General features: G+C 57.2%; 1 protein-coding gene across 32 annotated transcripts in view; it reads right to left on the bottom strand.

The window, feature by feature from the left end:
* Positions 1 to 16,192, bottom strand: part of NCOR2 (nuclear receptor corepressor 2) — a 223,482-nt gene that overhangs the window by 115,107 nt on the left and 92,183 nt on the right. For 29 of the 32 annotated variants that reach the window (XM_029221371.1, XM_029221462.1, XM_029221430.1 and 26 more), the window contains one exon: positions 6,106 to 6,162. The exons of 1 other annotated variant lie outside the window; for it this stretch is intronic. In XM_029221371.1, the coding sequence (XP_029077204.1) occupies positions 6,106 to 6,162 (57 nt within the window). Of the gene's footprint in view, positions 1 to 29; positions 2,961 to 2,997; positions 4,499 to 6,105; positions 6,163 to 16,192 lie in introns of those variants that run through there. 2 more of the 32 variants (XM_029221603.1, XM_029221611.1) reach the window with 2 other exon arrangements.

The raw sequence follows: 16,192 nt of genomic DNA on the forward strand, positions 1-16,192 counted from the left end.
TGAGAAATGAATGAACTGGGCGCACATACAGCGACAAATCCGCAAATGAAAAGGAGGAAGTCGCTGCAGCGTCTGCGATGGGGCAAGAGCTGAGCTCGATGTCGTGTTATCTCCCGGCTGGATGGCAGCGCTGCAGTTAGGGGCTAACCCCCGGGTTCGCATCCCGGCTCTGCCACTTTCCAGCTGTGTGTCTCTGGGTGAGCTACTCAAGCCATCTGTGCCCCAGGTTTTCATCTGTAAATGGGGTTAAACTCAGAGAGTTGTGAAGATCAAAGGAGGTAATGCGTGCAAAGCCCTCAGCCCAGCGCCTGGCAGACTGAGAGGTCCAAGAAGTCTCAGGGTCATTATCACCATCAGGGTGCAGTGACTGCATTCATGGAAGCAATTTTTCCTGCCCCTCCCCCCGTACCCACTCACGCCCTTGCTTTGGCCAGTGGGACAGATGCAAACTTCATGAAAGCAGACGAGGCGTTTCTGCTCTTTCTTCCTCTCTTGTTCGCCTGCCCCCCCCCAACCCCCGTCAAGAGACCAAGTGTAGCCTGGCAGAGAGCTGCATGGAGGACAGCAGCACCATCCCAGCAAAACCGTGAGCCGCCATCTGACCTCCTAGCTGCCCACGGATGTGAGTGAGCTGAGCCCAGTCGAGAGAAATTACTCAGCTGACTTCTACACTCGCGGAAAACAGCAAAACGTTGTTGTTTCAAACCACTATGTTTGGGGCTGATTTGTTACACAGCAGTCGCTGACTGATACAATTACCATCCCCATTTTACAGGTGAGAAAATCTAGTCCCTGAGAAGTTAAAACATTTGCCTCTGGCTGGTAAGAGATGAGGCATCCCGCCTCTCAGCTCCAGCCCTGGAGGAAGGGGTTTGCCCTTTCTCTGCTTGCTCCCTTCTCTGCATGTCCCCCTCTTTATGTCTCTGTGTGTCTCTTTTTGTGTTGCCCTCTCTTCCCTTCCCTCTCCCCTCCTTCCCTCTCTCTGTCTCACACACCCACACAGGTAGCAGGAGCCTCCCAGACAGCCATGGATGACTGTGGTACAAAAACCAGGTACAGAGTGTGACGGGTCAGGCTGGGCAGGTGAAGATGGAGACATGGTGTCCTGAAGCCTCAGGGCAGGGCCCCGGGGTGAGGGAAGAAGGCACGTCAGGCCCCACCCTTGAACTTCTCCCTGAGCATGGACCTGAATACACCTCCTGACATCATCCCAGCCGATGGGGACCACCCACAAGCAGCATGGCCACAGGTCCAACCTGCCGTGTCCCCAGGGACAGGCCTCCTGCTCTCTGTGGACAGGGCAGGGTCCTCAAGGAGGGGCCTCTGCTGCCCTGGGAATCACCTCAGCCTTGGCTGAGGACAATGGCACCTCTCTCCCAGTGTCCCCCAGGTTCCCTCCATGACAGTTCACCATTACTCAGGTAATTGCAGGCCCCAAGTCCAGCTGCTCCACCTGGGATGGAGATGTCGCCTCATGGCTAGCACAGGCCATGTCCCGCCACACTGGGTCAGCTGCCCTTCCAAGGTGCTTGGCTCAAAATGGGGAGGTTTCCCCACCCCCACTCTGGGTGTCTGAACAGGAAGGCAACAGGAGAGACCACCGTCAGACTCACTGCAAAACTTCCCAACCAGAGAGGGGCGAGACGTTACCGCACATGGTGGAGATCCCACATCTCAGGACAGCAAGGAGCCCCACAAAGATGCCTGTGCTGAATTCCAGGGCATCAAATGCCCGTGTTTAACCCCAGGTGACTCTGTGCCCGGTCCTTTACGTTCCTCACAAGCCAATAAAACACAGGCCGGGCGGGAATGAGTATGGCTTAAATGTTCGGTTTCCAGGAACAGATGCACCCCAATTTCACTAGCTGTGTGACCTTGGACACATGCCTTCAACACTCCAGGACTCGGTTTTCTCATATGGAAAATGGGTGTAGAGCAAATAGGACCTACCTCACTGGGCTTTCGAGTAGCCCAGGAAATGTCAGACTTGGTGACTCAACTGCTTTTTTTTGCTTTTAAAGATGGCAAAGTCTCCACGGTCTAAGGAGGCCAGGAGGGGCCGAAGGACCACATAGAGAGCCCCCGGGTGCCAGTGATGGGCGGGGGGAGGGGCGGCGGCCCGTTTCTACAAAATGGGATGGGCCAGAAAAGGGGAGACCGGCTTCTGGGAGGGCAGCGGGGTCCCAGCCCGCCTCTGACCCGCCAGACTCGCGGGGGAAGGAATCACTTTCACCCTCCAGCCCCGCTGGGTAAGAGGAGGACACAGCACCGCGCCCCTCCACGTGGCCTTCGGCAAAAGGCCAGGGAGAAGTCAGAGAGCACTGTGGGGTGCGCTGCCTCTGACCACAGGGGCTGTCCCCCAAGGAGGCGCTCGCTGGGCATCCTTCGAGGTACACTGAGACCTGGGCGGGAAGGGAAGCCTCTGGGCCCAGGGCAGCCTCCGCTGGCTGTCTGTTGCCATGGTGACGGGCTGCCGCCTCGGAAGACGTGAGAGTGGGTCAGGGGTGAGGAAGGATCATGACACCTCCTTGGCTGGTGCACTGCTGAGGGGAGGGCGGGGCCAGAGGGCATCCCCCCTAATGCCCCTCCTCACCACCTGCAGGCAGGGGAACACACAAGGCCAGGCAAGGCCTCCTTCTGTCCCAGGAGGCATGTCCCCAGTCAGCGGCCATGCGGCCACCTTGGCCTTCACACCCACAGCAGCTTTCTCTGCTACCTCCCAGGTTTCCAGCCCCCGCCAAGGGGACGCGAGACCTAAGAGGGAAAGTCCCTGCCGCGGACCCCAGAGGAGCGAGGCTGGGGGGCCTAGGGTACCTGCAGGAAGGCCCGCCCCCTCCATGCCTCCATTTCCTCCTCTAGAAATGGGGGTGCAGCCAACTAATCGGAGGGAGAAGGAGCACAAAGGGGAGGATGTGCCAGACTGTAGGGCCCCAGACGGAAGTGACTAAGAAAGAGAAGCTGGGTCTCGGGGAGAAGGAAGGAGGGTCCCCTCCAGACCTGACGGCAGGCGGCCGGCGGGTGGCGGAGAAGAACCGGGCGGACGAGCTGCTAGAAACGGAGTGTCTGCGCTGGCCCTCAGCCCTCTGGTGACACGGCTTCTTAAAATAACACCTCTGAACAGGAAGGAAACCAGTACTCAAAGCGGCAGGGCGAGGAGGCGGGGGGATGGGGCTGCCCACACCCTCCCCCCGCTGCCCGCTCGGGGCCAGGCCTGGTCCCCAGGGCGCAGAGCCCTGCCTGGAGCCGTCCGCGCTGTTCATCATCTACCTCTCCCACGTGGGCTTCTCCCGGGCCCCGGCCTCCCCACCAGGGAGGCCACAGAGCACTCAACACTGTCTTCCTCGGCTGACTGTTCCCCGGGCTGCAGATGGGCGACAGCTCCAGGGAACTGGATTCCGCGAGGTGCAGCCCAGCGACCCGAGACCCGGGGTGAGCAGCCCCGGGCCCTTCCTCCTGGCCTGAGCTCGGACTCCTCGGTGGCCCGAAGCAGGCCCTGCTGAGGGTACGCCTCAGAGCTGCCTCTGCTTGGAGGACGCCTCTGGTCACTCGGGCCTTGTGGTAACCAAGACAGAGGGCAGACCAGTGCAGAAGTGGTCAGCCACAACCCCATGGGCTCAGCACACCTCCCCGCTTCGTCTCGTGCTGTGTGACCCTGGGCAAGGCCCTGCCCTCTCTGAGGCTCACCTAGAAAATGGATGGTGACGCTTCCACAAGGCCTGACACACAGCAGGTGCCCTGGCAATGTGAGGCCCCTCTCCAGCCCCACGGAAGGCCACCAAGGCAAAAGCCCACCGCCTTCTAGAGCTTCTAGAGCGCTCCGGTGACAGCCACGCCGCCCCCCCCAGACCTCGGCCTCCTGCGCCACCAGCCTTGAGGAAGCCTCTACCTCTACTGTGAGCAGAGGACAGCCTCGTCGCCCCCAGAGACCCAGGGAAGAATCACTGAAATTGTGAGCCCGGCAGACGCCCTGTTCTCAGCGGCTCCCTTCACACTCCAGCCCCCTGCCCAGGAGCCTCCAGGACTAATTAGGTCAGGAAAGGGGAGAGGGAGAGCCTCCAGGGCTGCAGATGGCTGGGCGACGCCTCTAGTCCCGCCAGGCCCATTGGCAAGAAAGGGAAACCGAGGTCAACAGCAGCTTACTGGTGGGAACGGAAACCAGTGGAGTGACTCTGGAAAACCGTCTGGTAATTCATTCCTCAAGAGAGTAAACACAGAATTAACACGATCCAGCAGGTCCAGGCCGAGGTATCTACCCAAGAGAAAGGGCAACACACATCCACATGGAAACCTGTACATTACCGTTCACAGCCACTTCCTTTATAATGTCCGAAAGCTAAACCAACGTAACGCCCACCAATGAATAAATGGATAAACTAAATGTGGTCCATCCGTACAATGGAATACGATTCAGCCATAAAAAGGAATGAAACACCAACACAGGCTACACCTCATGGATGAACCTTAAAAACAGGATGCTGAGTGACAGAAACCAGACACAAAAGGCCACGTATTGTATGATTCCACTGATACGAAATGTCCAGGAGAGGGAAACCCATAGAGACAGAGAGCAGACTAGTGGTTGGTTGGGAGGGAGGGGGAGGAAGGGGGGGGGGGGGGGGGGGGGGGGATGGGAGATAAGGAGGTGATAGTTCAGGGAACAAAGTTCTTTTTGAGATGGTGAAATGTTCTCAAATCGATTATGGAGATGGCTGTGCACATCTGTGAATATGCGAAAACCCACTAACTTGTACTCTTTAAATGGGTGAATTGTATGGCATGTGGATTACATCTCAATAACGCTACTTAAATTTTTTTAAAAAGAGGCTGCTAGAGACATCCCAGAAAGCATGCCCAAAGGGAAGCAAGGCCGCAGGCTGGGAGCCTGTCACCCACCCCAGGAGAGGCCCTGGGCCCCTCCCCTGAGCCGTAGGAGCCCCCCACTCCCTGTCTGGCTCTGCCCCCTGAGAGGACCTGGGAGCAGTAAGAGGCCAGCTGCTCACAGTTTCTTAGTGGCCTAAGCACACGGACCCCAGGTTGAGGGGCAGCTGTCACTGCAGAAGAAACTCCAGAGCAAAGAGCTCTTCCCTCCTAAGGGTCCACGACACTGAATGCTCACCACAGGCCAAGAGCTGCGTCAGTGAGCCTTTTCCCCGCACCAATTCAGCGCTCCCTCATCAAGATCCTCGGCTTCCCCATTTCACAGATGAGAAAACTGAGTCCCTTTCCCAAGGCCACTCGGCAAACACACGGTGAAGCCAAGTTTAAAATTAGGCTCCAAATGCGTCCGATTTTTTTCCACCCCACAGCCTGCACACGCACACACGCACGGGGATCCCTCACATCCATCCTATGTGCGTGTCCCCACGCACTGCCCCCCGTGGCTCTGCACCCACCCGCTCGGTGGGACAGTGACGGTCCCAGGCGGGTGGGCACTCTAGCCATTTCTCCCAGGACTCCAAGGCCACCAGCCGGGAGTTTCGGTGCTCCCTTGTTTCCTATCTCTGGTGACACATAGGGTGACGGGTGCCTGAGAGAGAAAAGGCCTGAGTCTGCTTCCCAGCTCTGCTGCTGACATGGCATCTTCCCATCAGTCAAATGATACTGACAACAGTAATAATAACAACAGCAGCAAGAACTAACGCTCAGCACTTACTCTCCATCAGGCTTTCCAAAACTCAGTATGGTTAACCTTGACTACAGCCCAGTGGGATGTGTGTTATTATTAGTCCCAGTTTACAGATGAGGAAACTGAGGCACAGAGAGGTTAAGACACCTGCTATTAAGTAGCAGATCTGAGAGATGAACTCAGAGGACCGGGCCCAGAGTATGGGCTTTCCACGATAAACTACAGGCCAAATGGGTTGGACTCCAGCTGGTGAATCTTGCAGCCCGACTGGCTGGGCTTGGGAGCGTAGCTGGAGCGCCAATGCACCCCTTCTCACCCCCAGTGCGGCCTGCCCACCCCTCTCATCCGAAGGGTGGATCTCCTGCCCCCTTCCGAGGACAGGGCAGGGCTTGGCAACAGACGACTTCTCCTTCCCTTCACCCCCACCTGCCCCCCTGCCCACCCCCTCCCAGAGCGCCCCACCCTGTTCCCCAGCTCACCAGCTCCACCTGGGGCCCCAGGCCTTCCAGAATCCGATGTGCAGCCTCGGCCTTCTTCTGCAGGGTGACGGAGAAGAGGAGGAATTAAAAAAAAAAACACCACCAGACACACACACACACACACACACACACACACACACACACACACACACACACACACACCAGCAGGCAGCTGCCCAGCCCAGCATGCCCGTCCAGGCCCAGGGGCGGAGACGGGGCCAGGGAAGGGTCCCCCTACAAGCCCTCCCGGGGCTGGAGACAAACACTGAGGGCCTCAGCATCCCCGCAGTGGCCCTGGCAAGCCCGCCAAGTTTCGGTTCGAACAAACGCACCCTGTTCTCTGGCGCCGGGCCCCTGAAGCCCCCAGCCTGACGCCCCCCAGGGCCCGGGGCGGGCACAGCTCCCGCCAGGCCCGAGATGCCTTCCTGCGCCTTGGAAGCCGGCTGGGTGTCTACAATTACCTCCGCAGTCAGGGGACAGGAGGAGGGGGAGGGAGGACGAGATAGAGGCGCTGGGAGATACCCTTTCTAGGATTCTTGTATTTCACAATCATGTGACTATTTCTGAGCTGCCCTGGGGCCTCCCCGCCTCCCCACTAACAACCCGGACTTATTAGGAAAACAGGAACATATGGCAGAAAGGGCTTAGCGGCTGCGAATTCAACAGGCCGGACCCCCGGGGCCCCTGGCCGTGAAGGCAGACATTGTGTCTGGTCCAGGCCCCCAGGCAGGGACCACAGGGCCCGCTCGGCCGGGCCAGCCTGGGGACGGGGTGGGCAGAGAGCTGTGGAAGGTGATGACTTCAGGGCGGGTCTCTGTCAGATGGAAAGCAGGGTGCCCACGGCGCACACGTGGGAGACCTGAGCCCCTCCTGCGACCCAGGAAAGGCTGGGTGCTCCTGACTCAGCCAAACTCAGGAAGACCATCCAGGACTCAGCGTGGGCTGGCAGGACAAGCCAAGCAAGACACCATCAACAGGTCGAAACCGTCTCTCAAGGATCCCCAAATCCAGACCCACTAAACGCGGGTGACCCAGAGCCCTGCTCACAGCAGAATTCGAGGCCCAGGCTTCGGGTGTCGTAGCAGGGAGGAGGGGTGCTGGCAACAGGCCAGCCTCACCCTCTCCCCCAGCCCCCATGACAGAGGGTAGGTATGTAGGTGGGCTCAAGCTGGCGCCTAGAACTAGCTCCGCCTAGAGCCCTGGGCCCAGCCCACCCAAGAGCAAGCCATGATCTCGGCCCCCTTTGTGCAAGCCAAAACCCTGAGAGCAGCAGGCTCAGAGCGTGGCTGGGGGCCGGGAAAGCAGGGGGCAAATTATTACTGTAACGATGGCCATTTTATTGAGAACCTACTATGAGTCAAGCACTGAGCACACGGCACGCGTTATTAATACTTGAATCACACATAACACGAAGTCAGGCAGATTTAAGGAGTATCCCCATTTCACAGCTGATGAAACTGAGGCACAGAAAGATGATGTAAGGAAAAGTCCTTTTTCTGATCTCCAAGCTCCAAGAGGGGAGAAAGATATGGGCTGGTCCCATCCAGGGCCTCCACTAGGCATGGGTCCAGCGTCTTCTATTGGGGGAGGGGGGGTGCGGAGTGGGAGAGGTTCCAGCCTGGCCACACCTCAAAGCCAGAAAGTGTCAGCCATGGGGTATCAAAGAGGAAGAATTCCCTAGCTGGACCAAGTGAAGGACTAGGTATAGGGCGAGGAGGGAACAGGGTAGCTTCCCAAACATTTGAGCACTCACTCTGTATTAAGCATCAGGGCATGAAACAAAATGAATGATATAGGCCTCTGCCTACAATGAACCCAGTCTAGTGGGCACTTGGTCACGAGCAGTGATGGCAGATTAATATGCTCAGGCAGGAAAAGTACGTGTGGTATATGGGGGAGGCATTAAGCAGGTCAGAGTCACTCTCTCCAGAAAGGTAACAGGAGGGATACACAGCTGGGTTTTGAAGGATGAATAGGAGTTTGTGTGCATTTATGAGGCTCTGTCGGGATCAGCAGCAACTGCCCATCTAGATAAAGGAATGATGCCAAACATAGGAAGGGCAGGTCTGGAGCAACTGGGCCACTGGAAACTGCCCCATCACACGACTGGGCCTGGGTCTCAGATCTGGGACCCGTATAGGGCCTCTAGAAGCCTGTCTGTGTCGTATGAACCAGAGTGCATTCCATCTTCAACCACAGCTTCACTGTCTCAGGAACACAGGCACCTGGGGAGGGGGCTTCCTGTAGCCCCTGGAGAAGAGACCAGGGAGGAGCCCCTTCCTTACCTGCCAAAGCCACAGGGAGCCCAGGCGACCAGGTGCACCCTGAGCCACCAACTCTCCGTCATGCACCTGGTGTGAGAGTTCCTTTGCTCCCTAACAGACCCTCCCCCAGGCTCTGCTCTTAAGCCCTGAGCGGCCCTGGGGCCTTTTAACACAACTCAGTTTCCAAAAGGCTGCACACCTACGATTCACCCAGAAGAAACCTGCCACAGAACAGTCCTAAAGATGCCGCAACACTGGAACACGGGGCAGCGGGGCGGCCAAGAGCAAGGCTACACGGCCAGCCAGGCTGGGCTCTGACCCACTTGCCAACTGCGTGGTCTTGGGCAAGTCCCTTCACCACCCCTGAGCCTCAGCTTCCTCATCTAGGAAACGGGGATAACATCAGCACCGCCCCATGCAGCTACTAAGAGAATTAAATGAGCTGACACACGCACCGCGCGAAAATCAGGATCTGACACATGGTGGGAGCTGGGTAAGGGCCGGCTGTTAATGATTATTGCTGTCAACAATAACGACAAGGCCACAGCTCACACCAGGTGACCCCCTACACATGCCGGGGCTGGATCCTCTAGAAGCCCCATCTGTGTGGATTCCTGCAGGAACCCTCTGCGGAAGGTTCTAGCATCAGCCCCATTTGCACACAAGGAAGCTGAGGCTGGGGTCACACAGCCGACCCAAAGTACGCAGCTCAAGTGGCAGCTAAAGGCTGGGACAGGCAGGCCCTGAACCGGCACCCCACCTCTTCACGTCTTCGTGGGGACACTTCTTCCACCTCATGCTACCACACTCCCGCTCCCGGCTTCACGGGTCCAGCTTGTATGGGTGTGGGGTGGGTACGAAATCTGCTGTCAGCTCTCGCGGAGCTGGCGGGGATGTCCTGCCTCCTGGGCCCCTCCCCCAGACAGACAGGCCTTTCGAGAAACACACATCTGTCCAGCAGGGGCCCGCGTCTGGGAGTCCACTCTGCTCTAACCCTCGGCATGTCGCTTCACCCACCTGGACCTTAGTCTCCCCCCACCGCGCGACAGCCGCGCTCACCCCGGGTACCAAACTCCCAGGACTTTTACAAGGAAGTTCTGCGAGGAACAAAGTGTATGCTGTCACTTCTTTCTTAATGTCCCTCTTCAAATGGAGGGGAGGCTCCCCCCAACACCCTGGAATGGAGCACGGTCACAGATTCAGACCCACACTAGAAACTCCCTCCCACCCGCTCGGCTGACGGCTTCTCGCCACCACGAGAACCAAAGCCAAAATCTTCGCCAAGGCCCACGGGGTCTCCCACAGAGCCTAGCCTTTGGGAAGTCACTGCCTGAGGTCACCCTGCTCAGCTGCAGGGGACAAACCAGGAGCACAAGCCAACAGGACGGGACAGTCCTCCCGCCCCTGGCTTCGACCCGCCGCCAGGGCTCTTGCCTGACACTGGGGGTTCGGGCTGGGGTCTCACTAGGGAGACGGCACTCCTCCTGCTGGGGACCCCAGGGTCCGAGCGGCCTGGCCTCCCGGGGGCCAGAGCACCTGGGGCACGAAAGACCTTAGTCACCTGTGCAGACAGGTGCACACAAGCCCCGTGGACCCACATGACCAAATACTACGTCTACATCTATAAAACCACAAACATATACACACGTGTGCCATACCAGACGACTCACACACACACGCCTTCACACATGCATGTGTACAGCATGCACAAATACACTAGTGTACCCAAGTGGACACGTGCACAAAGTATAAACACACAGTCACACACGTGCCCCATGCAAGCCACTTTGCGTACACGTGCGCACAGCCACTCACGTGCCTCTACACATACCACATAGCTAACGAGTGTACCCACAAACGCCCGGGCGTATCCATGCACACATAACCACAGCTGCGCCCACACGTGCTGACCCAAACACACGTGTATCCACATATATATGTGCATGGATGCACAAATGCATAGAAGTCACGGGCTCTACCGCTGCTGAGCCACGCACACAATTTGCACACATATGAGCACAGCTTTCCACAGTTATACACGAACCCACACACGTGTGCACGTGTACCCCCCAACACACACATACACACATACACACACACACACACACACACACACACACACACACTATCCCAGCTCCTGATGAGCAGGGCGGCCGGACCTCACGCTGACCAGCCCCCTGGCCGGCGCCCCGCCCCTTGGAGCCCCCATTCTAGCTCGTCAGCTGCCTACTCCAGCCTGAGCTCCAGGCCTCACCCTCCTCTACTGCACAGTGAAGGCAGCACCCACCTACCTAGGAAGCCCAGGAGCCCAGCCCCTATCTCCCTCTAGGCCCCCGCTGACCAGCCCTCCACACCGCGTCCAGCTGCCAAGTGCTACAGCGTTTCGGGGAGCAGTTACCCCCGAGGCCCGGTGTCCTCGTCTGTACCAGCAGCCGGAAGACCCCTTCCAGAGCCCTCCCGGGTGTGTGACGGAGACGACTGAGTGAGTGAGGCGGAATTCGTGGACTCCTGTTCACAAGTCCGTTAGGACAACGCTCCCTGTAGGCAGAGGAATGTGGAGGAAGCCCTGGATGCCAGGAGCAGTTAGGACGGCCAGACGCAGAGGCAGAGGCAAGAGCCCGGCTCGGCACGGGGCCTGAGCCGCTGCTCTGAAAGCCCCGAATCATGACTCGGGTGGGAAGGGAGTCTGAAGCTGAGAATCAGGGTGCCTGGACCCCCAAAATGCTCTACAAAATGCTTCACAGTCTTGGTCATTACCAAGAGAATTGCTCGTCTCTGTCCCGCTTAGTCATAAGCACAATGGATAAAAAACTTTACTAGTAAGATGCTTAAAATCGAAGACCAAAGAGGACCTGGGTCCTACTCTCTGATTTCCTTCTCACCCTCAGCCATCAGAGGGCCTCCATGAGTTCTGCTTCCTCACCATCTTTGGACAGGCCACAGTCCTCTCCACTGCAAATATCCTTCTACCTTTTCCCAACAGAGCCCATCGTGCACACCTAGCTCAAGTCTCCCCCAGGACGTCTACCTGGATTGCTCACTGCCCTAAATTCCTAGAGTACCAGCGCTGTGCCAGTTGTCCCTTAATTACACATCCTTTGCTAGCGCTGACGAATGCCGCTTGTGTTTGTTTTACCCAAACTCAAAGTGTGAGCATCCTCCCAGACCCACCAGACCTCCACCTCCCACCCCCGACACATTCCCTTTGAAGATCAATGGAGACCCTGTCTCCTCTGTGAGCCTTCGCCTGAGCTGTGACCCCCACGCCCGAATGCCCTCCTCGGGGCAACGGCCCACCCACTGCTTCCAAGAGGCCTTTCCCAGTCCTGGCCCTGCAGCGCCCGTTCCTGCCCCTCAAGGCCTAGAAGAACTCTGTTTCCTGTTCTGCCATCTGTGTGCACCTGCCCGGCCCCGCCACGCAGCCACCCCCCCTCCCCACCCTATGCGCGCTGACGCCTCGTCCTCGTGCCCCGAAGGGATGATGAGCCAGAGCCCAGTCTGCAGAACAGCCACGCAGGCCCTGCCTGGTGGGAAGCTGCGTTTTCCAGCCGGTGGGGCATTTAGAGACAGACCCTTGTGTCCGCCTCTCAGAGGAACCAGCAGGAAAGGAAGGAGGATTAAAATTTAATCCGATTGATCCCCCAAGGGGCAGTAAGTCCTGGCTGTTCCTGCCCAAGGCATCTGAGGGGCTCCTGCCCACTCGGCTTCCGGCCCCTGAGGCTCAGCCCAGGCAGGGGGACCCCCGCCAGCCTTCACTGGGGGCAGAGGCCAGTCCCCACAGCCCCCAAACCAGAGGACTCTTCCGGAGGAAGAGTCTCCCTACCCTCTGCCATTCATTCATTTGTTCAGCAGACATTTAGTAAGCACCTACTGTGTGCCAGGCACTGTTCTAGGTGCTAGAGATATAGCTGGGAGAGAAAGACAGATATCCCTGTCCTCACAGAGCCTCTGTTCACAATAAACACAATAAACAAGAAAATATGAATTATGTCCAGTGGGAACAAGGGCAAAGGACAAAATTAAAGCCAGGGAGAGGAGGCGTTGACGGTTTTCAGGATTAAACAGAGGGTCAAAATGGGCCTTGGCTGAAAAGGGGACATTTGATCAAACAGCTGAAAGAGTGACAGAGTGAGCCCAGCGGGAAAAAGGAGCTGCGGGCAGAGGGCGCAGCCAGTGCAAAGGCCCTGAGGCAAGAGCACGCCTGCCCAGTCAAGCAAGCACAAGGGTCAACGGGGCTGGGGCAAAGTGAGGCAGAGATGAAAGGAAAGAAAGGGGGATCGGGACAAGGAGGGGCAACTTCCTCAGGCCCTCGTTGTGCCTGCATGTGATGGCTTGAGTGTGATTCCGTCTCCCCCCAACAGAAAGCCAACATGAGTGGGCTGGGGCCGAGGTCACCACTGCGCCCCCAGTGCCTGGAACAGTGGGAGGCCCAGAGCAGATGTCCAGTTACACGGCTGCTGAATGAATGAATGAATGGACAGGATAAGTGTGATGCGCCCTGCGCACCTGAACATACCAGGCAGAGGCCTGGTCTCAGAATCCCAGGAACCAGGGCTGGAGTCCTAGCCCGACACTCACTAGCTGAAAGGCCGCGGGGAAATTAACCAGGGCTTCTATTTCCTCATCTGAAAATATGGAGTAGAAGTGCTGAAGGAAGGCCAGTGACTCCCACTTACTGTCAGAACCCCATCAGGATGAAATCAGCATAAATGGGCATAAAGCCCCCAGCCTGAGGCGCTGCGGGGGAGAGAGGACAATGCCTGTGCTCTGGGACCCCAACTTGGTAAGCACCAGCCCGGGGTCGGGGGCACAGGCTGCATAGGCCCCGCCAGCCTCTGCTCCACTGCCCCTGACCTCCTCTTGGGAGAAGCGCCCCCCTCCTCTATCTAGTCCCTGGGGCAGGGTGGGGAGGGGGCTGACTCCACCACCAGACTCCAGAGGTTGGCCTAAGATCCAGCCCTGACCAATCAGCGTACTCAAATCCACTGGCCTCCACTGGCTGAGAAGTGGGCTCGTGACTCCAGCCAGCCAATGAGAGCCAACCCTGGGACTGTTGCTGAGACGTCTGGGAAGAGTTTCCCACCTGGCCTGGGAGTGGTCAGTGGGCCTAGAGCTGCGGGCAGTCATTTCTCCATGTCCTGGGAAACCCCGCCGGGGAATGACACTGGCACAGAGAGAGCAGAGGTGGGGACAGAGCGCTCCCAAACATCTTTGTTTGAGCACCTGAGTCCACACATACTTGAAGTAAACTAACACCAACTTTCATCGCGAGACTCAATAACCCCTCTTTAAGCCTCAACCAGTCTGAGCTGAGTTTTTGCCTCTTGTACCCAAGAATCTTGACTTCCTGGACCCTTCCTGGCACAGCACTTCACAGTTTACAAAGCCCTTCCAGTCACCATCTCAGCCACATCAACTCTGTGGCCTCAAGAATGTGGCCAGGGGGACTTCCCTGGTGGCGCAGTGGATAAGAGTCCGCCTGCCAACGCAGGGGACATGGGTTCGAGCCCTGGTCCGGGAAGGTCCCACATGCCACGGAGCAACTAAGCCCGTGCGCCACAACTACTGAGCCTGCGCTGTAGAGCTCGCGAGCCACAACTACTGAGCCCGCGCGCCACAACTACTGAAGCCCGTGAGCCTAGAGCCTGTGCTCCGCAACAAGAGAAGCCACCACAATGAGAAGCCCGCGCACCACAATGAAGGGTAGCCACAGTTCACCGCAACTAGAGAACGCCCGCGTGCAGCAACGAAGACCAACGCAGCCAAAAATGAAATAAATAAATTTATTTAAAATGAAGAAAAAAAAAAAAAAGACTGTGGCCAGGACCCGGGACGATGGAAGGCCTGGAAGTGAAATAAACCACCCAGCTCATGAGGGCACAGGCTGGACTGGAATCCAGGCCCACCCACCACCCTCCCTCACACAGAGCTGCAGAAAATCAGGGCAGGAGGAAGCGGGAATTCTGGCAGGGAGACCACCCAGGGTAAGACCTGGGAAGGAGTGTCTTAACTGCTCTTGGGGGAGGGGGAGTGCTGAGGCCAAGGAACCAAAGACCAATCAGATCTGTAGCTATAGCTCTTTGGGGAGAACCTGGTGAGACCCGGAGGGGACCCCCCCAAATTACTGCTTAGGCAAACCCCCAGGGAAGTGGGGACGAGTGGCTGGGATGGAACGTGGAGCCAATTTCCCACAGGGGGCACCAAAGGCCTGTGCCTTCGAGTCTGGCTGGGGAGGGCTGAGGGCTCCAGCCTGCTAGAGTCTGCCGGCCCCCAAAAGACTGAGCCCCCAAAAAGGGCCAAGGGCACTGTGGTGACATCCTGGGCAAAGCCATCAACTTGCCACCACAGCTGCTAGAAGGAACTGTGCCTGCTTTCCCACGCAAGGATCAGGGAGGGCAGGCAGAGGGGCTGCCTGGGGCTCTGCTTTTGTCCCCCCTACCACAGGCTCCTGGAGCCAACTCAACCCTGGCTCCGATCCCCAGCCTCAAAGCTCACTTGCTGTGCAGTCTCAGGTAGGTCACCTTCCCTCTCTGAGCCACGGCTTCTTTACTTATTTATTTTTTTTAATGCCATGGCTTCTTTATGAGTGAAATAGAGAGAATAATAGTACCTATCTTAAATGGGTCTGGAGAGGAATAAATGAAATCATGCAAAATATAAACAATAACAAGAAGAAAAGAATAACAAAGACTACAACAATGACAACAATTAATAGTGCCAGCTAGCACCTACATGGTGCCAGGCATTGTTCTAAGGGCACTACATAATGAATTCATTTAATCCCCACACCATGGTATAAGGTAGGTGCTATAATTATCATCATTTTACTGGTAAGGAACATGGGTTGCAGGGAGACTTAATTAATTTGCCCAAGGTCACAGTGCCAGGAAGTGGTAGAGATGGGATGTGAACCCAGGACATCTGGCTAAAGCACACGTGGCCCCTGAGTTCTCCTATCATTGTGATTGTTATTAGTGTTATTTGGGGTAGGGAGCCAGGGCATGGAAGGGTGACCGGCCCTGCAAGGCCCAGCACACAGCTCCCAGGCCTCCAGCAGGTTCAGTCTCATCCTGCATCTGTTGCAGCTTCAAGAGGTGGAGGCAGAGCCACCAGTTGATCCAGTAGCTTCCTGCCTGGAGCTACAGCCCTAGGCACCAATCACATGTTCCCAGGCTCTAGAGCAGCTCAAGCCTTGGGGTTCAGCCCCTGGGAGACACTTTGCTCTGGGTACCCTGAGCCCCTCCCCCTCCAGACACCCAGCAGCTGCCCTCCACAGATCTCTATAAGCCCCCACCGTCTGCTACAGACCCTGCGTTCAACCATCCAACAGCCCTTTCCAGGGCTAAATGTAAGCAGAGGCCAGTCAGTGCTGACGAATCAGGCCCCGGGATCTGATGGCCCGCGGGTTCAAATCCCAGGTCCACCGCTTCCCAGCTGTGTGACTTTGGACAAGTCACTTAACCTCTCTGGGCCTCAATTTCTCCCTGTGTTAAATGGAAACAATCACCATACCTACCCTCTGAGGACTGCTATGTAAAAAACCTGGCCCATCGCCGCCTGGAGGAGCTGTTCAACTAATGTTTGCTGTCGTGATGAATAATATTACTATTGTTTTCTGCATTACAGGAATTTCTTCTGCATGAGTACCTAAGTGATTGCCCGTTCCCCCCGCTGATCAACTGGCCCCTGAAGCTCTCCTATGACCTGATGCCTGCATTTTCATTTGCATCCCACAGGCCAGCCACGGTCCACACCAGTCGGCATGTCTGAGCAGAACAAACCACAGCCACACCAAGACGGGTCTCCACTGGCCACCCTTTCCC

Source organism: Monodon monoceros, unplaced genomic scaffold (genome assembly GCF_005190385.1).
Source record: "Monodon monoceros isolate NGI ecotype Baffin Bay Population unplaced genomic scaffold, NGI_Narwhal_1 Super_Scaffold_1, whole genome shotgun sequence".
NCBI lineage: Eukaryota > Metazoa > Chordata > Mammalia > Artiodactyla > Monodontidae > Monodon > Monodon monoceros.